The 23,481-nt window shown below is 40.8% G+C and overlaps 1 protein-coding gene across 1 annotated transcript in view; it reads right to left on the bottom strand.

The window, feature by feature from the left end:
• LOC308361095 (tumor necrosis factor receptor superfamily member 14-like) overlaps nucleotides 1-22,759 on the bottom strand; it is a gene marked incomplete at both ends in the record, with an annotated part of 46,460 nt that extends 23,701 nt beyond the window's left edge. Inside the window, 2 exons of the mRNA XM_080833343.1 lie at nucleotides 22,321-22,446; nucleotides 22,573-22,759. Of these exons, the coding sequence (XP_080689469.1) occupies nucleotides 22,321-22,446; nucleotides 22,573-22,759 (313 nt within the window). The remainder of the gene's footprint in view (nucleotides 1-22,320; nucleotides 22,447-22,572) is intronic.
• Between the last annotated feature and the right edge of the window lie 722 nt (nucleotides 22,760-23,481).

Here is a 23,481-nt window from a genome sequence, read left to right on the forward strand (position 1 = left end):
GCAGCACTAGGGTATTATATAAGGACCACTTGGTCTGTGTCTTCAAAACCCTCATAATTCTCTCCTTGAGATGAAATCTTGTGTCCTCTTCCACATAATGTCTTTGATTGGTTGTCCAGTAAAGAAATGAAAAAAGAAAGGACAACCCTACATCTCTTTTCCCCCAGGGCCACATGGGCTGAACTGGGCCTCGGCAGTTAACCAGCTGAAACAGACTTCCCAAGGAGGCGCTCACCAGCAACTCTGGGCCCGGGGGGCCGCTGCTGATGGCTGGATGCGGAGCCTGTTGCTCAGAGAATATAGTGAGATTAGACTCCTTGCATTGGAGGCTGGGCAGCGAAGAACTCAGACCCAGCCAGAAAAACAGCCTTTAAGACTCTTCAGCGGGACTGATCGAGGAGCACTCTACAGGGCCAAGGGGACCCCCAGACAGCCAAGCCCAGTGTAAGCCATGTCCATTTGAAGGGACACCGAGGTAATCGCCTGAACCAGGGAACCTTTGTTTTTGTTTAATTGCTCGCCACCCCCCCCCCCCTCATTGTTTTAATTCGCTTGGAAAGGAAGATAGCTTTTTAGGGCCCACGGATTGCAATATAGAGGCTGTTACTGTGCACAACATGGGAAAGCTGCATCACTGACCTATGGTTCCTTTGACCCATTGCACAGACTAGAGTGGGTGGCAGCGGGGGGCGTGTTGCTCCACCCAAAAAAAATAAAAAAAATAACAGAGAGAAATAGAAAACAGCAGAGTTGTGCCAAGGCTTTTGGAATGTGTGCCCGTTTACGGCCTTGAGTCTGGTCGAGCAGATTTCAAAACTACACACGGACACATGCGTACACACACACACACACACACACACCTACACACACACACAGATTGTCAGATAAGTTCCTAGACAGAATCACTTCGATTAAGATACTGATTGGACTATCAAACGGTAACGTGTTAGGTAAGACAGCTTGTCTCTCCGTTTCCATGGTGAAACTACATGCATCACAACCTGTCTATCACTAATGTATTCTCATTCACAAATAAAAATCACGTTTCAACGGATGTTTAAGCAGAGTAAAGTCAGCAAAGTGTGACATGCGGGTGGAAAAAAGAAAGACTAATTACAGGCAAATCTCAAGCTGCCTTGGAAGTCAGAGATGGAGGAGAAAACCAGTTTGTCATGTTTTGTCTTTTCCAGGAAGGGTTAAGATTTTCTTATCAGTGCACACAGTCTGTGCAATCCACAGGTTTGGATTCAGTTAGCAGAACAACCATAGGACTGTGTGTGTGTGTGTGTGTGTGTGTGTGTGTGTGTGTGTGTGTGTGTGTGTGAGAGAGATATAGAGTGTGTAGCATTTCGTGTTGGTATCTCCCATGTCCTCCCTGTTGGAGCTGGGACTCTGGGACTCTGGGATTGATCTTGTGTTGAATTCACCCCAATCCAGGACTGTGAGCAAAGTAGCAGAGGCATCAGCACACACAGAAACACTCCATCAACTCTGCACCTGCATGGGCGCGGCATGCCCCGGACCGGTCATGTCTCAGGGGCACTTAGCACTCACATTCCTCCACGTTTGGCCTGTGGTCTTGGCAGTGGGGACACCTGTTCTACCTGTCCAGCTACTGCAACCCTCCCTCTATCCCTGTCCTCCACTTGACTAATCCTCCCAGGGAGAAGAGTAGAAGCAAGGGGAGACATTGGCTCAGCAGCTGTCTATTCGAACTGGATGTGCTACTGCGCTAAACAGAAGTGTGGGGGGTGGACACTCTGTTGAATGAAGAGGTAAACACAGGGGTGATTTAGGGACTAAGCAATCAAAAGATTTCCACTGGAACTATGGCTTCAAATTGCGAAGAAATTTCGACCTGTCCTGTGTGCTGTGACATCTTAACGGACCCTGTGCTCCTGTCATGTAATCACTGCTTCTTCTGTAAAGCCTGTCTGCAGCGCTTCTGGGGAACCAACGGATCCAGAGAATGTCCAGTCTGCAGGAGAAGGTCATCAAAGGATGAGACTCCAGTCAGTCTAACATTAAAGAATCTGAGTGGGACCTTCTTACAGGAGAGAAGTCAGAGAGCTTCAGCAGGGTCTGAGGTGCTCTGCAGTCTGCACAGTGAGAAACTCAAGCTTTTCTGTCTGGATGATTATCAGCCTGTGTGTGTGGTGTGTCGAGACTCAAAACAACACATCAACCACGAGTTCCAACCTATAGATGAGGCAGTATCCCACCTTAAGGTGAGTTCATGAGGTTTTAAAGGATTTCATTTTTAGAACACAACAACAAGCCTATACTAAATACAAATAACTATTTGCTGTGTCAATAGTACTGCAATGTTCAACTTGCGCCAGTTATTGGCACTGTTGTCTTTCCAGGTAGAAAAATACTTGTTATGTCGTGTGTCAGCATGAACTAAATTGAATGCATATACAGTAATACATGTAATTAATTACAAATAGTTACACACACACACCCACACACCCACACACACACACACACACACACACACAAGCACACACACAAACACACACACACACACACACACGCAAACCAAGATCATCATCATGTGTTTTTCTTCCAGGAGGAACTGAGGATTAGACTAGAGACCTTACAGAAGAAGCTGAATGTGTTTGAAGAAGCAAAATGCACCTCTGACCAAATAGCAGAACACATCCAGGTGAACGTTCATTCATATCAGAAAACATCTCTTTAAACTTAACCGAAAATAGAAAGTTTTGTGAATGCCATTCCAAGCTCAACACACCTTTGAGTAGATCAAGGATCTCGGTTCCACATTGTTTTACACAGAAATATTGTAGGTGCAGACCATTAACAATAAATCTTTATGGTATTCCAGACTCAGACCCAAAATACAGAGAGGAAGATCAAGGAGGAGTTTGAGAAGCTTCGCCAGTTTCTACGAGATGAAGAGGCAACTAGGATAGCTGCACTGAGGGAGGAAGAGGAGCAGAAGAGTCAGATGATGAAGGAGAAGATTGAGAAGATGAGCAGAGAAATCTCATCTCTTTCAGACTCGATCAGAGTCATAGAAGAGAAGATGAGAGCTGAAGACGACACATTTCTACAAGTAAGAACCATATTCTGTCCTTACCAGAGTGTGTAAGAGTGTGTGTGTGTGTGTGTGTGTGTGTGTGTGTGTGTGTGTGTGTGTGTATGTGTGTGGAGGGTGAGAGTAGAGAAGAGTAGGTGTGTGAGCTTACAGTGAAGTAGAGAGAGCAGTTTGTGTCTGTGGAGACTCAGGCTGCATTTGCAGGAGATGTGCTATGTGTGTGTGTGTGTGTTTTTCGTGCGTTGTTCAAAAAGCATGGGCTGCTCAACCACCAATGAGTCTGCGACTTAAAAACGGTTTAAAATCAGACATTTTCGTACCAATCATGATCAAATAAAATGTTCCTTCATCATTTCACAGAACTACAAGAGCACAGTGGAAAGGTGAGTGATCTGCCTCCTGTCTCTCTCTTCTCTGTGGTTCTGAACCCAAACCCACAGCAGCACTGACTCCTGAATGTTATTCCAGAGTCCAGTACACACTGCAGGATCCAGAGAGGGTTTCAGGAGCTCTGATCAATGTGGCAAAACACCTGGGCAACCTGAAGTTCAGAGTCTGGGAGAAGTTGCAGGGGATTGTTCAATACAGTAAGTGAATATATCCCACAGAAACACAGAGTGAGAGAGAAGGAGAGAGAGAGCACATTTCATACACAGAGGCAATTCAATGTGCTTTACATAACCAAGAGCAACAAGAACCCCAAAAAGATGTATGACAACTGACAAGAGGAGAGATCGAAACAGCTGCCAAGCGGAAGGGGGAACTGGAGGAGAGGGGAAGTGATGAGGAGTGTGAGCCAGAATTATCTTGGATATTTCAGTTGAGTAAAAATAATTGATAAGGATACAGTAAAGCTAAAACAGAAGACATTGTTAGAGTGAGCGGAATGCATTTGAAAGAGTACAGTACTATTAAGGATGCTCCAGTGAACTGTTTCTCCAGTGAACTGTATCATTCTCTCATGTCTAAAAATGGAGGATTCAGAATGACAGAGGTAAATGTCATCTCAAATTGCTTTGGATGTGTCAGAGTGTGTGATAATGCAGCCTGTTTTCATGCTTTGACAACATGATACAGGTACGCCTAACACATTTTCTTTTTTCGTGCATGATCAGCGTTTTTTGGGGGTGCAATGTATGTTTTTTTCGTCACTGACGGACTAAAGGAAATGTAAGGAACTGTGTTGCTCCTGCCTGAACTCGGTTAGCTAACTTGTCTCACCCTACTGTTTTGAAAAGACTTAATATGGGATGGTATTCAAGACATTTATTTTTGGGAATGATGGTATTTGTTTTCCAGGTTGACAGGGTTGCTAACAGTTTACTTTCCTGGAGGTCAATCTTCTGAAATGTTCAATTGCGCAATACAGCTTTCACGCCAAGAGTTATTAAGGGATCTCAATGGGTTGGTAAAGAAGTAATAAAAGAAAGATTAATGTGAATGTGCACTCCACCCTGTTTGTGTTATCCCCTAGTGTAGTGTAGTGTATGAGCTATATCATTGGTGGGAGGGCTACATGCAATACAGCTGTTTTCAGAAAAAGGCCCCAAATAGCCCAAGTAGAGCATTAGCCTGAATAGAATCCTTGATAGAGCCTGATAGAGCTGTTTCCAGAGGAGGCCTGAGATAGAGCTTAGCCCCAATAGAGAGAGAGAGAGAGAGAGAGAGAGAGAGATAGAGATAGAGAGAGAGAGAGCTTAGCCCCAATAGAGAGAGAGAGAGAGAGAGAGATAGAGCTTAGCCCCAATAGAGAGAGAGAGAGAGAGAGGGAGAGAGAGATAGAGGGTTGAGAAGGGGGCGTTCATTGACACACACACACACACACACACACACATCTCCATATACACACATAGACACACACACACGCTAGACACCTACTATACACACGTATTACAGCTCATGGCTTCTCTGCTTCTTCTCTCATAGGGCCAGCAGGCCAGTACAATGAATCAGTTTGATGCTTTGAAAGTGCACCAATTTCATCACCAATGAATATTAGTCTAAAAATTACAAAATGTGTCTGATTTAACATGACTTCCAGCATAGGCCACACCCACTTCTGGCCTTCTTTCCCAATCCAGATACAAAGACAGATAATTTTAAATGGTTTAACAGATACAAGTACAGATACATATAATAACAAATGATAACTTGTTTATTTGTTACATATCTCTTTTTGTGTGCTCTTTCCACCTAAACCATTTGTGTTTCTCACTCTGCAGCTCCTGTGACTCTGGATCCCAACACTGCAAACCCACGTCTCATCCTGTCTGAGGATCTGACCAGTGTGAAACTCAGTGATGAGAGACAGCAGCTTCCTGATAACCCAGAGAGATTTGATGAGTATGCCAACATCCTGGGCTCTGAGGGCGTTAACTCAGGGACTCACTGCTGGGATGTGGAGGTTGGAGAGAACACATGGTGGTTTGTGGGTGTGATGACAGAGTCTCTCCAGAGGAAGGGGAACCATGCCTCTGAGAGTGGCCAGTGGTATGTGTTTTATAACGATGGTAAATATGCAGCAGCTTCTCCACCACAGCCCCCCACTCTCCTCACAGTGAAGAAGAAGAAACTCCAGAGGATCACAGTGAAGCTGGACTGGGACAGAGGAAAGTTGACATTTTCTGACCCTGATAATAATAACGAACATCTCCACACTCTCACACACACTTTCACTGAGAGAGTGTTTCCATACTTTGGTAATGGCTGTGAACTGTCTCCTCTGAGGATCTTACCAGTGAAGGCTCAGGGTGAAAGTAAAGCAACACAGTGAGGGTTTATGGCACTTCATGTGTAGCGGTGTAGTACTCTGTCTTGCGTTGTGATTTGATACCGACACGGTGATTCTTTTGGCATCCAGCCGTTTATTCAGGACATCTGACATACAGTAATACAAACAGAGCAAAGTGATCACACATCCCCAGATCAACAGCCTCTCTTAGTCAGGGTAAACGCAGACTGATTATAGATACACCGGAGAGTTGCCCTAATGGTGTTCATTGTCACTGTTCTATGCTAATCCTGTGCTATTCAGCAACATTGAATAGAAAACTTAACTATTATAAGAAAAATACACATGGCATTGAGTTGGTTACATACCTGACATACAGTAATACAAACAGAGCAAAGTGATCACACATCCCCAGATCGACAGCCTAACATGAGGAAGAGACAATTAAGCTGAAGCAGCTTTTCATTGAGATATAACAGTAGCATAGAAGCAAAACCGCATGGTTAGCAAAGCTAGCAATCCTAAACTCTCAAATACACTTTACAAATATAGATATCAACTCCGAAATACACTATACTGTTATACTAATTATCAAATACACTAAAACACTGTAACAGCACTCAGACTCATGTTTAAGCTATACTAAAGTGTACATTATGATCCACCTGCTCTGGGTACGTACCTCTCTCAGTAAGGGTAAACGCAGACTGAGGAGAGGACGCGGCAATGCCAGGTATACTACAACTACAGTCCCATAGAGGGAGCTCTAACACACCAAACTCACCACTACAGCTACAGCTACAGCTACCAACAACAAGCAATGGCAAGTGGGAAGAATTAAACCTGTTACACATGCATTCCTTCCTTCCAGTTTAATAATGACTTGTTCATGGCGTTTAAATGTCTTCATGCATTATGATATCTGAGTGACCTGTTCTCTAGCTACTGCCTAAAGAATATCCATTCAGGTAGATGAAGAATCACATGATCTGAAGTGTGTGTAATTATTCCACACAGAAATATGGTTTTCATGATTAGAAATGGAATGGAGTGTCTTTAACCCATTAAAGTGCATGGATCGTGATGAATTAAACTGTACGGTTTCTTCTTAAGAGAATAATCTTTTACTTTAACTGAAGTTGGGACATTGAGCCTTAGTTTAGAGGAGCAGTTCAGCTTCATTAGTCTGATCAGACTCTGAGGTCCTGAAACAGTGGAGCAGCTCAGCTTCAGCTTCATTAGTCTGATCAGACTTTGAGGTCCTGAAACAGTGGAGCAGCTCAGCTTCAGCTTCATTAGTCTGATCAGACTCTAACACTGATGACAGGAATTCAATTAAAGCTCCTTTAATTGGCTTTAATCCATTGTGTGATTGATTTTAGGAAATAAGAGCTTTGAATGATACAAGGGATAAGGAATTGTATGAAAAAAAATGGGACGTTTCAGGAACGTTTCTTGTGGTTGATTCAGCAATATGGCTTTATTTCAGTAAAGAGCTGTAACAAAGCACATGAATATACTCAGGGTTCAGCAGTGTAGGTCTGAACAACAAGCATCTCAAATTGGAGCCATATATACTGTTTAGCCCTCATGAACATGGTTACAGAATTGACCGGCCTGACAGAAGGGTAAATAATGCTTTTTGCAAACATTTGATTCAGATTAATTTAGATTTAAAACTTTCTAAAAATTCAAATAATTGTCATCAAGACAGTTTTGTAAACCATTATGTATAATTTCAGATTTTTTTAGCCTTCTTTTAATGATGTTGTTCTATTTGTTGGTGTTCAAAATAAAGTAAATTCACAGTAACATATACAGCCGCGGAAAAAATTAAGAGACCACTTCAAAATTATCAGTTTATCTGGTTTTACTATTTATTGGTATGTGTTAAAGTAAAATGTACATTTTTGTTTTATTCTATAACCTACTGGCAACATTCCTACCAAATTTCAAATAAAAATATTGTCATTTAGATCATTTATTTGCAGAAAAATTACAATTGGTCAAAATAGCAAAAATGATGCAGTGTCTTCAGATCTCGAATAATGCAAAGAAAACAAGCTCATATTCATTTTTAAACTACACAATACTAATGCTTACACTTAGGAAGAGTTCAGAAATCAATATTTGGTGGAATAACCTTGATTTAAAATCACAACTTTCATGTGTCTTGGCATGCTCTCCACCAGTCTTTCACATTGCCGTTGGGTGACTTTATGCTACTCCTGGCGCAAGAATTCAAGCAGCTCGGCTTCTTTTCATGGCTTGTGACCATCCATCTTCCTCTTGATCACATTTCAGAGGTTTTTTATGGGATTCAGGTCTCGAAATTGGGCTGGCCATGACAGGGTCCTGATCTGGTGGTACTCCATCCACACCTTTACTGGCCTGGCTGTGTGGCATGGAGCATTGCCCTGCTGGAAAAAACACTTCTCAGAGTTGGGGAACATTGTCAGAGCAAAAGGAAGCAAGTTTTTCTTCCGGGACAACGTTGTACTTTGCCTGGCTGAGGTTTGTAAAAGACCATAAGGATTGAAAAAGCGGACTGGAGGTTCTTCTAAGTTCGTCTTCTCTGATGAGTCCGATTTCACAGTAGGTGCAAGACTCTCTGGCTTGTAGGCCTCTCCAGGTCTCCGTCTAACCATCAGACGACCATGTGTTGGGCAAAGCTGAAAATTGGACTCATCAGAGAAGACGAACTAGAAGACCCTCCAGTCCGTTTTTTTCAATCCTTATGGTCTTTTACAAACCTCAGCCAGGCAAAGTACAACGTTGTCCCGGAAGAAAAACTTGCTTCCTTTAGCTCTGACAATGTTCCCCAACTCTGAGAAATGTTTTTTCCAGCAGGGCAATGCTCCATGCCACACAGCCAGGCCAGTAAAGGTGTGGATGGAGTACCACCAGATCAGGACCCTGTCATGGCCAGCCCAATTTCGAGACCTGAATCCCATAAAAAACCTCTGAAATGTGATCAAGAGGAAGATGGATGGTCACAAGCCATGAAAAGAAGCCGAGCTGCTTGAATTTTTGCGCCAGGAGTAGCATAAAGTCACCCAACGGCAATGTGAAAGACTGGTGGAGAGCATGCCAAGACACATGAAAGTTGTGATTTTAAATCAAGGTTATTCCACCACATATTGATTTCTGAACTCTTCCTAAGTGTAAGCATTAGTATTGTGTAGTTTAAAAATGAATATGAGCTTGTTTTCTTTGCATTATTCGAGATCTGAAGACACTGCATCTTTTTTGCTATTTTGACCAATTGTAATTTTTCTGCAAATAAATGATCTAAATGACAATATTTTTATTTGAAATTTGGTAGGAATGTTGCCAGAAGGTTATAGAATAAAACAAAAATGTACATTTTACTTTAACACATACCAATAAATAGTAAAACCAGAGAAACTGATCATTTTGAAGTGGTCTCTTAATTTTTTCCGCGGCTGTATATTAAACATACTTACAACTAGTGCGAATCCAAATCTCCGGATTATTAGTATTTTGTGTATTTAACAAAGTACTGAACTCAGATTCCCTGTTGTCCCTCCCTCATTCCCCTCACTGATATTAGCAGAGAGTCAAGAGACGGCCCACAGCACATTCACCACACTATGGAAGAGTATATGATGTAGTGGTAATGTACACATGCCATTACATTACACAGATTAAGCTCCATTGCATCATATAACAGAGGAGGAAGGGCACAGAGTGTGTTTGTGTGTTCTTTTTCATATCCACTGATCTGGGGTCAGTCTCTGTGTCTCTGGCAGGTACAGTTCACACCCACATTCTCTTACCTGAACTTCAGACAGTGGAACTGGTCTGGCAACTAATGCTGACCAATCAGAATCCTTCCATCATACTCCCTGTCTTTAACTGACTGGTGATAATAATCATTTTGCACCACAGATACATTTGACGTCAGGCAATGGTAAAAAAAAAAAATAAGGAGTAAGGTTTTATTTACGATGATGCGCATCAGGGGAGAGAGAGCATGGCTTAACATAAAGATTCACCAGCTTCTCTGACTAGAGCAGAAAAAGTCTCAGTTGAGTCAAACACACACACACACACACACTGTTAACCCTGATAAGTTGAGTTTACTCAAAAAATTTGTGGAAACTGGTTGCCTTGAAATTCTTAGTCGATTAAACTTAAATTATCTTTCTTAAATGAAATGCTTTCCCAATTACTATGTACTTATTATATTAAGTTTTTTAGAATGAGTTCTTGAAGTGTTTAGTTGCAAAATTCTATATCCTCCAATTTCAAGAATCATTTTTTTTTCCCCCAAGTAATTTGATTGAACTTTTAAACAATATAGTAATAGACAACTTATTTTAAGTTTCTCTTGTATTTCAAGTCAAGAATTACACACGATAAACTGTTGAGCGTTTTATTGAACATTTGCATTAATAACAAATACACTTGTTTCAACAACAATCAACAAAACATTACCTGGGGGGCAGGGAAGCAAACACATCATTTGAAAAGTAAAAGAGGCTTGGTGTAGTATGTACGTGTGTGTGAGTGCGTGCTTGTGTGTGAATGTGCGTACGTGTGTACGGTATGTGCAAGTGTGTGTGTGTGTGTGTGCACCTGGCTGAGACAGTGTAATGAAAAATAACTCCTTACATTCCTAATACAATACATAACTTCCTTTTGAGGGTCAATGAAGTACTTTATAATGAAACTCTTAAATTTCTTTAATCCAGTGTGTGTGTTTGAGTGTGTTTAATCCACCTCCTGCATGTGAAACCATAAAAGTGTGTGTGTGTGTGTGTGTGTGTGTGAAATAACAAATACACTATTTTTTCAACAACAAACAATCAACAAAACACTACCTGGGGGGCAGGGGAGCAAACACATAATTTGAAAAGTAAAAGAAAAGGCTTGGAGTAGTAATGACAGATCAGAATCAGCTGTTTAAGTGTTTATTAGAGGAGGCAAAGGCATTGCAGTGCTGTGGAAGTTTGCCACACCTCAGGGTGACAAGACAGGCTTTGCTTTCATGCACGCACACACACACACACACACACACACTACACCTGTGACAGACACACACATACATACTACACCTGTAACACACAATGCAAAGGATTCCCACTGACGTTTGGCTAAATGCCTCTTGCTCAGTTGCGTCGTAAGAGAACATGGAACAGATAAAAGGAGAGGACAATCATGCACAATGCAGGTACACAATGTCTCATACACTTCTTAGTGTCAATGTTTCCTTTCATTGTGCTGCCACAGCAAATATAAAAAACACCTTTCTAAATGGTTGCATCTCACTAGCCAGCAGCAAATCGACTGTCACATACACAAGAAACTAAGTGAGAAATGTATATGAAATATGAGGACATTCTTGACAATGTCATGGTCAGAAAAAGGCATGCACTTAATACTGTTTTGTGTATTTACTGAAATAAGAGTTCATTAGCAATATATACATGAAGCTGAATTACTTACGGAGCAGGTCTTGAAGAAGGCCGCAGGATCATCACCCAACACGACGAATCAGGCACCTCATGTCAGTAGGCTTGTTTGTCTGAAAGATGATTGACATAAAGAGTACAACAGATTATTTATCACCAGAACCTCCCCTTAATGACTATCACAAGGATCAAAGGAGATTACATTAATGATACATAGAGATGAAAGATCAGTGCATAATAGTGACAAATACAAGCAGACACAGAAGACGGGAGAACAGGGACGACACAAAGACGTGAAGAATGGGAATGAAGGTATGGAAAGGAAAAGAAGAAAGAAGAAAAAGGATAAGGAAACAGGGTGAAGTAAACTGATATAATAAACCCACCTTTGTCTGCAGTAGGCCTACTTACAATTCCAAACCATCTGTGGTCTTCACCAGTTTCCACACACCTATGAGGAAAATAAAATGTATTCAGTTGATTGAATTGTTAGCTTGCAAATGTTAACGTTAACTAACAGCTGGTCAACGGGATTACACGGTACGGTTTAATTAGTAGAACTCGTTTAAAATAAGGTTTAACACCTTACATCAGCCACAGTTATGAGAACAGTACTTACAATCCCAAACCATCTGTGGTCTTCACCAGTTTCCACACACCTATGTGGAAAATAAAATGTATTCAGTTAATTAATGTATTTGCATTGGCTTAAAAGTAAATAATGCTTGCATTAGTTAAAACGCGTTTCCCTGCTCAAACACAACCCACTAGACAGCATGTGACCCGCTAGCGATAGCTATCTAAGATTAGCCACGAAATGTTAGCTCACAATTGTTAACGTTAACTAACAGCTGGTCAACGGGATTACACGGTACTGTTAGTAGAACTCGTTAAAAATAAGATTTAACACCTTACATCAGCCCTTGTGTGAAAATTCTTAATTAAGCTACGCTAACGTCGACAAGTTGACTTAGCTAATATTCGGTACTGTAAACGGTGGGAACCGAACTTCGCCAGTTCACAGCTCATGGAGTGCAGAACTAACGTTAGCTATGTCTGGTCAAAACCAACGTTTAAACTGTCTATTAATATCTACCTCTTATTGCCACGGCAAAACTGCTTTGCTTCGGTCTAATACGGAGATTCAGTCGTCTCATAACGTCGTCAACGAATTAATGTGAACTTACCAGATTCTCGTCAGGCAGCCCCTCCTCTCAAGGTGACTTTGCCGGAGCATGGGGGGAAAAACGGTGATTTGCAGCTCAGGACAATGAGGACACAGCTTGCAGATCGCCGGGTCACTTCATTGCCAAAACGAACGGAACACCATGACTGTAGATCTGACGTCTTAAGTCTTATTTGCAAAACTAACCACTTGTGACGAAGACATTTCAAATGCAAATGCTACAATGGTAATTCAAGTGCAAAGTGCATGGATTAGATTAGATTAGTTTCAACTTTATTGTGCAGAGTACAGGTACAAAGACAACAAAATGCGTCTGCAAAAAAGCAGAGTGCAATGTGTATCCAAAAGTGCAATGTGATATCCAACCATACACATTAAGGCCGAGTATTGCAGCCACAAGTCATGATTTAATGGATATAATGTGCACATTTGTTTTCTTATTTCTGATCATGAATGTTTTTTTGACTTTCTACTGATAACAGTTTTGAGTGTTTGATTTGACTTTCCAAAACATGCGAGAATCCCCCAAATAAATAAATAATAAATAGGGCCTATTAATTACATCATGCCATGGCACTGAAAGTATTAGTAGCTATTCAAACCAAAAATATCTCATTTAACATGCCAGAGGTGAACGTCAATCCACTTGACTTGTCAATCCAAGTACAATGTGCATAAACCGTTTGTTTTATTGCAATACTATAAAATATAAGTGTATTGTAACTCAAATTAGTCGAATGAAGTTATGTTTGTTAGTGATGCTTTAAAACTAAAAACAAAAAGTACAATTTAATTAACTATGTAATTTCAAATAAAATCCGGGTTTACAGTGCACACTGACTCAAACAGACAAACACACTGACTCAAACACACACACTGACTCAAACACACAAACACACTGAATCAAACATACACACACACACACACACACACCAGGAGTATAAGAATCATCAGACATTAATTATGATCTTCACTCCTTCACTGGCCTCGGAGCAGGAGGTGAAGTTGAGTGACAGGTTCAGTCTCTGTCCTTTACTAGATGCTCTTAATATGTTTATCTGAACCCCATGAGTTTGGGCAAAGCTGGTGAAATAGCCTTCAAAGAGAAGAGAGTCTCAAGACAAAATGGCTTCTAAGAAAAACTTGCCTTTTTCCCTGAAACAATTTTTTTTAAACATCCTGAAAGTCTTCTCTGAGGAGGCATTGCTATGTGGAATGCAAAGTAATGCCTTCATCAGCCTAGCCAGCTGACTGAAATGCTCATCTTTCCCTACAAGGCCCCAGAATCAGGCTGAATACTCATCAGAAAAGGAAAACGAGATGTTGTTTTTGGTGACTAACACTGCCATTTTCAGTTCGGCTTGCAGCACTTCGGTCTGTCCCTTATGTCATTTGATAATCAATGCACATCAACAGGTCCAGATCACAGCTTGCACATTGACAACTGATTGTTTTCATATTTCATATCAGCATTCTTTATACATGATGAACTGGTGTTAATATGTGTGAATATGAACTCATGCATATGAACTTGTAACATTAGCTAGATAACTAGCTATCATTTCATGCAAACGGAAATCTTCCATTGAAATTGTTTAAGGTTATTATAAGCATAGCACCTAGATAGAGTATTAGCAACCAGAAATCACAACTTTAGCTGCAAAGTTATGGATCTGTATTGACAAGAGGTAAATAGCGCCCTCCCTTGACCCATCTAAAACAATGTTAAAACTGTGGCCAGGCAGTGAACTGCAACCATTCTGAGTTACATATAGGACGTTGAAACAGAGGCCCTGTTCGAAATGGGTTAAAATGCTGACGTTCTGACTCTGATTCTGATCGGAGCCAAATTGGGCAGCCTTGGTCTAATGCTATTTCAAGAAAACAACATGAAATGTGAGAGAAACTTGTAATAATTGTCTTGACTATTACTATGAACAATAGCCTACATCTAAGCACGTACAGTAGTGGTTTGCCAAAACTACACTGTGATTAATAGGTTTATGTTATGGCTAATGAAACCTTGCAGTTTCCATTATTGTTGGTCAGCTGTTGGCGCGCGCGCACGCACACATGGAAGAAAGTGTCCCTCATTTGGGGTTGAGGAAGTACTTGTTGCTCTCATATGTACAACACCCCACTGATTAACCTCTTCATTATCTCACGATGTTTAGTTACCTGGCTGTGGTTTTAGACGCTTGTGTTAAGTAAGGTCGACCCGTACTTTGCTGAATAGCTTTAATTTAATGTAATGTGTGATACCTTACCTTATAGACGACTTGCTAGTTGAGTGCTTTTGGGCAACTGGTCAGCAGGGGAATGAAAGTGCAGTGTGATGGGTTTTTTTTTAAGACGAAGTGTGGTCAACCAGTGATGTAATTTCACCAAAACAATACAAGCCTCGATACAAAGCTCTGACTGGAAGTGCTTCACGTTCTCAACACAAGTTTTGAAGCCTCTGTGTTAAGGGTAAAGTAGCTTGCACACTGCCCCAACAAACGCCAACAAACACCAACAAACGGCAACAAACACCACTAATGACCGTGGCTTTGTTTGAAATAGCATACTTGCGTACTGCATACTGGCCCAGTATACACTGTGTACTGCATACTGCTTGAAAATGGGCGGGGAGGAACTGCAACTTTGCGTAGTGACCACACACATAGACACATATTATGTCTATGACCACACACACATCAGACATCAACCACATTCTGTCAGAACGGTCTGTTTTGTTCTGTCTGGGACTGAAACTAATCAGTAACTTCTGCTCTTAGTCAAATCCTCCTTCCTTTTCTGGTGGCCAGACTACATCAACCCCTCTTTTCGAAGGCATGTAGGCCTACCCTACGTTTTTTAGGATACTCTACTTTCACGGACACTCAACAAAAATTCAGGGAACAAGAACTAGAATTTAAGGAACAAATGATGAATGGTATTACATAGCCCTGGTTACATACGTAGCTATGTAAGGGATAATCTACTGAGAATACATAAACATATAATTCTGCGCAAGTATCTCAATAGCAAGTCACACATCTGCTCATACCATCCATCTTACAGACAACCAGGAATCAAGCAAATTGAATTAGTCTAAAGCAATGTAGCCTAATTTGTTTTCTCAGATTTTTAAATCATCGTAATTTTCTTTTCTAATGACTGATTGTTTTAAGGCCATTTTCCACCATAGTCGTTCAAAGGCACTTTTTAAGCTTCATTTGCACAAGCTGATTCAAACCCTGCCCATGCAACACACTACATGGATAACTGAACTGCACTTTGGACTCATTCTCCATGGTGCTATTTTGTACATTCTCAAGACCAATACTAATACATTGTGTCTGCATGAATGTCTGTCAGACAAATGGATCAAACTCACCCGTTAAGTAACTACCAGCCATTAGTTGTAACTGAGGCACTATACCTACAGGACTTTACACTACCAGCCTAACTACTCTGTGCCCTCTGCCTACAGGACATTACAGTACCAGCCTAACCACTCTGTGCCATCTGTGCCCGTAACCACTGATGAGTCTCTCATCCCCTCAGATGGATTCTTTATGCCACTCTTAGTGAATACCTCTGGGGCCAAAGTCACAGCTGTAAGGGACTTTACCCACAATAATAGCCAATTGAATCGTCGAGTGCGTCTCCACCAAAGTAAACAGGTTCTAAGATGAACCAAGGGAGTATAGTTCAGACAGAAGTGTGAGGATGACTGAGAGTGACGGTTTCTATAAATAGAACAGGCATCAGGCCAGATTAAATACAGCAGGCTCCTAGTGTAAGCACGCCATCTGGTGGACAACATCCGCAACTCATATTCGCTGGAGACATCTGATTGGTCAGTGACCAGATTACTGTTACACAATATTACACAAGATACACAACAGTGCCTAACTGGTTGGAGACAGCCACAACATGCGCCGTATGCTGTACCCAGGATCCGTTAAGGCCATCCTTCACGATTCAACAAATGCTGTCTGTAGCCCAGTTTTATAGATTTTGGGGGTTTTGTATGTGTTAAGTTATGTTATCTTATGTTGGCTGGCTGGCTGGACCGACAGGTGATGTTTTTTTTTCACAGAGCCTCCCTCCTAGAGCTGTATGGCCTCCTTCACAGAGCCGGTTAGCCTCCCTCCCTCTCAGAGCTGTAGGCCCTGCAGCTCATCACTGAAGTCCTGGCCCCAGGAACCCCCTAATTGTTTTCTACCCCCACCAAAGTGAAGTTGCATTGAAGGCCTATTGAATGCACGGCCCACTGAACATATTGGTTTTAATATGAGGAAGTTTCATAAGAGGTACACCTTGTCCCTACAGTTGTGCTCCAGCGCCTAAAAGTATAAGGGGTGTGATTTCATATTGTTTCCGTCATAGTTGAATGTTACATGCCAAATGTCATTGTTCTATTATAAATATTCATTAGAAATTCTGACCTGAAGTCTAAGATTAGCATTGTGCGTGTAAGACAGGCCTTAGTAGGGGTCATGGCACTTATTTTTTCATGAATGAACATACAGCATATACGTGATACGGGGATGACTATATACTTGTCTAGCTGGATGTGTGCTTCCAGCAGGTGGAGCCAAAGATTGGAGAAATTACGTTCCTAGAGGGCGCTACAAGGTCTAAGAGTGTGGGAGGTGTGTTCTCATCACAACCATATTTTGCATTGTACTCGGATGCCAAATTCCACTGCTCTATAAGGTGTGAGGTGTGCTTGTTATAAATTATAACCCCGGGTCTAAGCTCAGCATTGTGTCCCTGAAGTGCATGGGGCAGACAGGCCTTGGTATGCATTTCAACAGTCATTTACACATATATCAATATATGACACATATGTGATAGAGGAGGTGGAAATAAATATGTTTACCATATTTCATCCACATTAATTTGAAGATGATGCCAGAAGTAGTTGGTCCTAAAAAACACACCTGCAAGTGGCAAGTTGTTGCATAGTGTTGCTTTAAATGCCCAAATGAATTGTTCTATGAGGTGTGCTTGTTAGAAATGCCACCCTAGGTTTAAACTAAAGTACTGTATCTATGCATTACATGGGTTAGATAGGCTTTAGCTGGGGTCACATCAGTCATTTCTGCACATATCAGCATGTACACAAAGTAAGATTTGTTAGATTTTATTTTGAATAGATGTTATTGTTTGAAATATGTTCAAAGCTTCATGATTTATTTTGTCATGAAGGCTTCTGCAGTATAACATAGTGGTCTGTCGTTTCTTCTAAACTTATGCTGGACATATTTCTTGTGTCTGACTATGTTGTGCTCTTTAAATGTTGAGATGCACACATCCCGGCAGAACCTGTCCCGGCAGATTGTGTAATGCTCTACTGGAGATAGCAGACCAGGTGAAGGAGAACAGGCTGAATGGTGCCAAGTCATGTTCATGTCTGTACTTCAAAGGAAAGTAACTGAATAATATGGCGATAGATGCTTCTGGCATATTTAAAGTAATTATACTGGTCTGAGAGACAAGTATTGAACCCACCCTTCTACATACATTCTGTATATGTAGCTGTGTTTTTTAACAGAAAAAACCCTAAACATAAAAAATGACAACCAAAGTCTTGGCCTGCAAGATAGTCATGTGTAATAGTTGTCTGTGAAGTTACCAGTGTGCTGTAGAGCCAGATACATTCAGGGTCAGAACCAGAATATTTGTAAATGTACTGAATACTGTCAGTGCATGATATGTGCTTCTTCAATGGAATGTAACAGGGAATCTGTGTGTGTGTGTGTGTGTGTGTGTGTGTGTGTGTGTGTGTGTGTGGGTGTTAAAAGGCCTTGTGATCATTCTCAAGGCTGTTGTGATAGACACATACCACTGCTAATTCTTACATTTTACTTCGTCTTCTTAGCCAAACTCAATGTCCACAGAATGCTTAATGAGGAAAAGAGAGTTTCAAAGGGTGTGAATTAATCGTTGCATTCTCAGTGATAGTCTGTGCAGAAAGCACACATCTGTTAGAATAAGACTGACTTATCAGGTTTATAGAAGGGAATTGAAGGGGGAAGAGTTAGGTATGTGCGGGTGTGTTTGTGTGCAGGGTGTTGTACATGTCATTACATAATGTTTTGGTCTGGACAGCAATCACATATCTGTTAGAACAAGACTGGTTTATCAGGTTTATAGAGGAGAAGTGGAAGAGAAAGAGTTCTTGCACCAACAAGTCAACAAATAGCATCAACAGATAGATACATGTATTTCTAGGAACAGGATGACATAAAAACTTTCTGGTTGGTCATTAGCTTACATATAAAATCTAATTAAAATGAAATCAAATTGAATAGAAGTCACTTAGATTAAAACTTAGCTGTTTGCATGCTAGACCTCAAACCAGTTAAATCATTCACTGTGTCCAGTAGTAAAGTCTGGAGCAGGGACTACACTGCGGTGTATTTATGTCTTAATTAGTTATTTAATTATTTAAAGTCAATTGTTTTTGTTTCTGCTCAATTGTGTACATTTTGGAGAAATACACTAAAGTTTCATTTTTTAACTGAACTTACAATGTATTCTAAGTGTAAGTACTAATGATGTTTTTGCATGATAAAGCATTCATAATTGACAAACCGTGGCGGCGGCGGTGACAAAAATGAATGTTTTGCCCCTTTTTTCCAGGACAGAGCAATGGGCCTTCAAAATTCCTGTGCACGTCCCTGGTGTGCAGTGTGCAGTGTGTGTGTGTGTGTGTGTGTGTGTGTGTGTGTGTGTGTGTGTGTGTGTGTGTGTGGTGTGGCTGTGTGTACAGGGTGTTGCTAAAAGATTACTAAAACAGAAATAACAAAAGGGTGGTTAGTCAATCTGCCCTGGGTAACCCTAAATATATTGAGCTATAATATAATAATTGGTATAATAATCAGACACTTTCTCTTTCCAATCCATGTTGAACTCTCCATATGATATTCATGCTGATAGTATTTTGTCTCTGAGGTGAAACATAAATCCATTAAGAGGAAGGCTGACTTTGACCATCTTACCTTTCTAGTTGTCTGTTCATTTTAGTTTACACAGAAAAGTGTCACAAACTGGAGACTTGAAACAAGAAATAGGATGCAAGCGCTCAAGGCGTGTTTTACTTAAATAAATCAAAGTGCCACGATGGGCAAACAAGGCAAAGTTCACAGGACTTGAGAACACAGTGCGTCTTGCTGATCACAAACAATTACACACAAAGACAAAGGAAAAGTCTAAGGCTCACTGAATGAGGTGTCGTCATCCTTTGCCGAACTGAATTGTGGCTCCGTTCAGTTTGGCAAAGGATGACGTCACACCATTCAAAGTGAATGGGAATCCGTCGCCCTTAATGGATCAATGCATTCCAACACGTACGTGTGAGGAGTAGCATATGGAGCAAGAGCAGGAACAGGAACGGAGGAGCATGCAGCCAAGGTTGTGATAGAAAAGATGTTAAATTCCTTGGTCTATTGGGTTAGGGACTTCCCACAGCGGCCAAACCCTACTGTCACATGAAAGTACTCCTGGCCAAACCTAACCTAACCAGTATAACATATAATAATAATAATAATAATAATAATAATAATAATAATAATAATTTGTGTTCATAATGCAATGATAGGGTTAGAGTTTCTGCATTTCATTTCATTAGGTCGGGATAAACAAAAGAGGCTCTATGGAAGAGTCATGAATGTGTCCCCAATGCTTTCACTGTACTCCAACAACTGCACATCCATAGACCAGGCTGTTTTCATTCCTGAACTCTGACCTTTCCAGATGACAAAGTTATCAGCCTCACCTGAGATGGCTACAAGGCTCAATATCGGCAGGGTTTTGGGCGGCTGATCCAATGATCTAATGCAATCAGAAGAACATGGAACTCACCACACTACACATGGAGCTGAGCACACCACACATGGAGCTGAGCACACTACACATGGAGCTGAGCACACTACACATGGAGCTGAGGATACTACACATGGAGCTGACTGAGCACACTACACATGGAGCTGAGCACACTACACATTGTGAGAATCACATTCAAAGTTGATTGTATATATCCATTTCACATTTAATGCCTTTATTTATGCCTTTAGATTCAATTCCTCATGACAAACACAATTAAACAGAATAACATGAACACAATTAGAATTGCAATGGTGTTTCTATGTCGCAATTTGTTTCTAACCTTATTTATGTCTTGTAGAAAAAAAGTGTGTTACTGAAAGCATGAGATTCTGTCTATTCCTCAGGATGTTACCTGCAGTATATCACTCAGAACCAGAGGAACATCCCTATTCTCCACACTATTCTCCTACAAGAACAAAATATGGTTAAAATCAAATTGTGTGCTGCGAGTGGTAAAAAAGTAGGATACTCACCATCACCATTATTAATACGGTCACGAAAGCCATTGGGACTGTTCTTATCACATGATTGTTGCCATTCTACCACATAGTTCACATTGTAAAAAAAAATTGACAGAGAAACAGAAATGTTAGCTTGCATTTAATATGCCCCCCCCCCCCCCCAAAAGATGCTAGTGTGTATGTGTTTAAATTAAAGAAAAACAAGACAATCATATGCTTGTGTCTTTATAAATATTCTAAACAACTGCAATCATGATAACAGTAAGCCTTAATAATATCAATAATTTAATAATAAGAAACATGAACATTCTTACCTTGTTGAGCTTTTCTTTTCCTCTTATGTCTATAATATATAAATGCCACAGCCCCACATGTAGCAGCTAGGACTGCAACACCAGCTATGGTACCAGCTACAATGGCAACAGTGTTTTGACCACAAGCAGTGTCATAAGAAGATGATCCTTCTCTTAGGACAACAAGTCCAATCAACTCACACCTACAGAGATCACATAAATAGTTCCATTTTAGTAGATACACAAGTAAATAACTCAGTGTATAATCCTTGCTAAACTTGGAACATTCCAAGTGAATGAACGTACTGTGTGTGTGGTCTGCAAGATGTGAATGATCCATCTGAGTATGTGTGGCCTACACAGACACCACACACAGTATCTGTAGATGCTGTACCTGCATGGACAGACAGAAATAAAGGAATACACATCATCCACTATGGACGCATGTTGATGGTGATGGCCATTTTGAATACAACAGAGAATGGTGTTCAATCAGGAACAAGCTTTTATTCTTTACAATGATGCGCATCAAGGGAGAGAAGAAGGTTTCACATGAAGATTCCCCCACGTCTCTAATCAGACACGGGTTGAAACAGACTGAGTTCAAGTATCCTACCAGGTGGACAGAAGGGGGTGTTAATCAATAGTCCCAACCCTACATGAATATGTATGAGACGACTACTCTGATACAGAAACTGCCATAATGTCTGCTTACAGGGAAGGCAGAAAATAACAGCATAACAGTCTCTGATCTCGCAGGCGTCTGGAACTTTAGGAAAACAAATTCCACTACCCCTGTGTGTGTGTCTGTGTGTGTGTGTGTGTGTGTGTGTGTGTGTGTGTGTGTGTGTGTGTGTGTGTGTGTGTGTGTGTGTGTGTGTGTGTGTGTGTGTAGGAAGTCACCTCCTCTTCTAATTATGTCATTCTGTCTCTATAGGGTAATTCAAAAGGATTGTCTACCTGTTTGGTCGATGTACTGCCCTGGTGAGCACTTTGTGTGTTCCACAGCTCCTCGGCAGCCATCTTTGCTTGGGTCAGTACAGTAGTGACCTTCCAGAGGCTCACAGAGTGTGTCTGAAATGGAGTAGCAAGCCCTCTTCACTCTCAACCCTGCACCTATATTAAGATACACAGTGATTATAAAGTTGAAAACATTTCAATTGCAATCAACAGTACAAATAATTTACATAAATAATATACATAGAATGCACAAAAAAAATAACTAATAAGGAAGCCAAAACAAAAACGCTGCAATATTTGACTTACTCGAGTCACAAACTGTGCAGTATATACAGGACTGGAGTCCATTGGGTGCATCAGTGTAGGAAGGTGGCAGGCATGGAACACATGTCGTACTGGTGAAGTCAGTGCAGTGTTTCCGTACATGATAACCTTTAATGAGTAAACAAGTAGTAAATATGTAAATCAAACATGTGTTTATCTCGCTGCTGCAACATGAAGAAAGCTCTAATGAAGGAGCATGTCATGTACTATGACACAGTTACTACTGCTACTTACCAGGACCACACATAGGGCAGCATTCCTGCTCTATAAGATATTCAGCTCGACCACAGGCAGGAGAGACCCCAGACACGGTCAGCAGGCTCATCAGAACTATAATCACTAACTTCACCATGATGTCCTCATCAACTTCGGGTCCAGCTGACATAAAGATGTCATTTGCAAAGCTTTGCAACAAACTCATGTCCTATAGTTTCACCGATGCATCTGTCAAACCAATGAAGAGTCCGTTTATTTCACTGCCGTCATATTTCTAGTTTAATTTGTGATTTTCTATTGTCAGAAATCTTTACATAACTGTTATACCAACTACTACAAATGCATTAGTGTCAAAATTGGGCTCTGGTTTATAGTGTCCCTTAAAACAATATACAGACACTATACGATATGCAGATTAGTTACATATTGCATACAGATGTTAGAAAAAGAAACATAAAGTCACATAAAGTGTAAGTGTGAACAGTAGACAATAGGATGCATTTGTATGATATAGAGGCAAGGGGGTACTATAGAGTTTTTATGGCAAACAATGAAGTATGATATACATTTAATAGATAGGAAAACTAGAATAAGGAGAATGTCTCAGTAGGTGTCTCTGTTCTTATGTTTGATGGCTGTGGCATACAGAGGGGCTGCCAGAAGGGAAGAAGTGGGAAGAGGTTGTGTTCAGCGTGTGAGGCGTCTGTGGTGATTTATTTTGCCTGTTTTAGGTTTAAAAGTCCTTTAAGGTGGGCAGGTGGCACTAATGATCTTTTCCACTGTCCACTGCAGCCTTGTATTGTCCTGTTTAGTGGCTACTCCAAACCAGACTGGACAGACATGAAGTTTTGTTCTTAAACTAATATCAACCAGTTTATTTGTCCCCCTGACTTTATATTAATTCATCTTAATAACAAAAGTCATGAT

This window comes from Sprattus sprattus (genome assembly GCF_963457725.1).
Source record: "Sprattus sprattus genome assembly, chromosome: 2".
Lineage (NCBI taxonomy): Eukaryota > Metazoa > Chordata > Actinopteri > Clupeiformes > Clupeidae > Sprattus > Sprattus sprattus.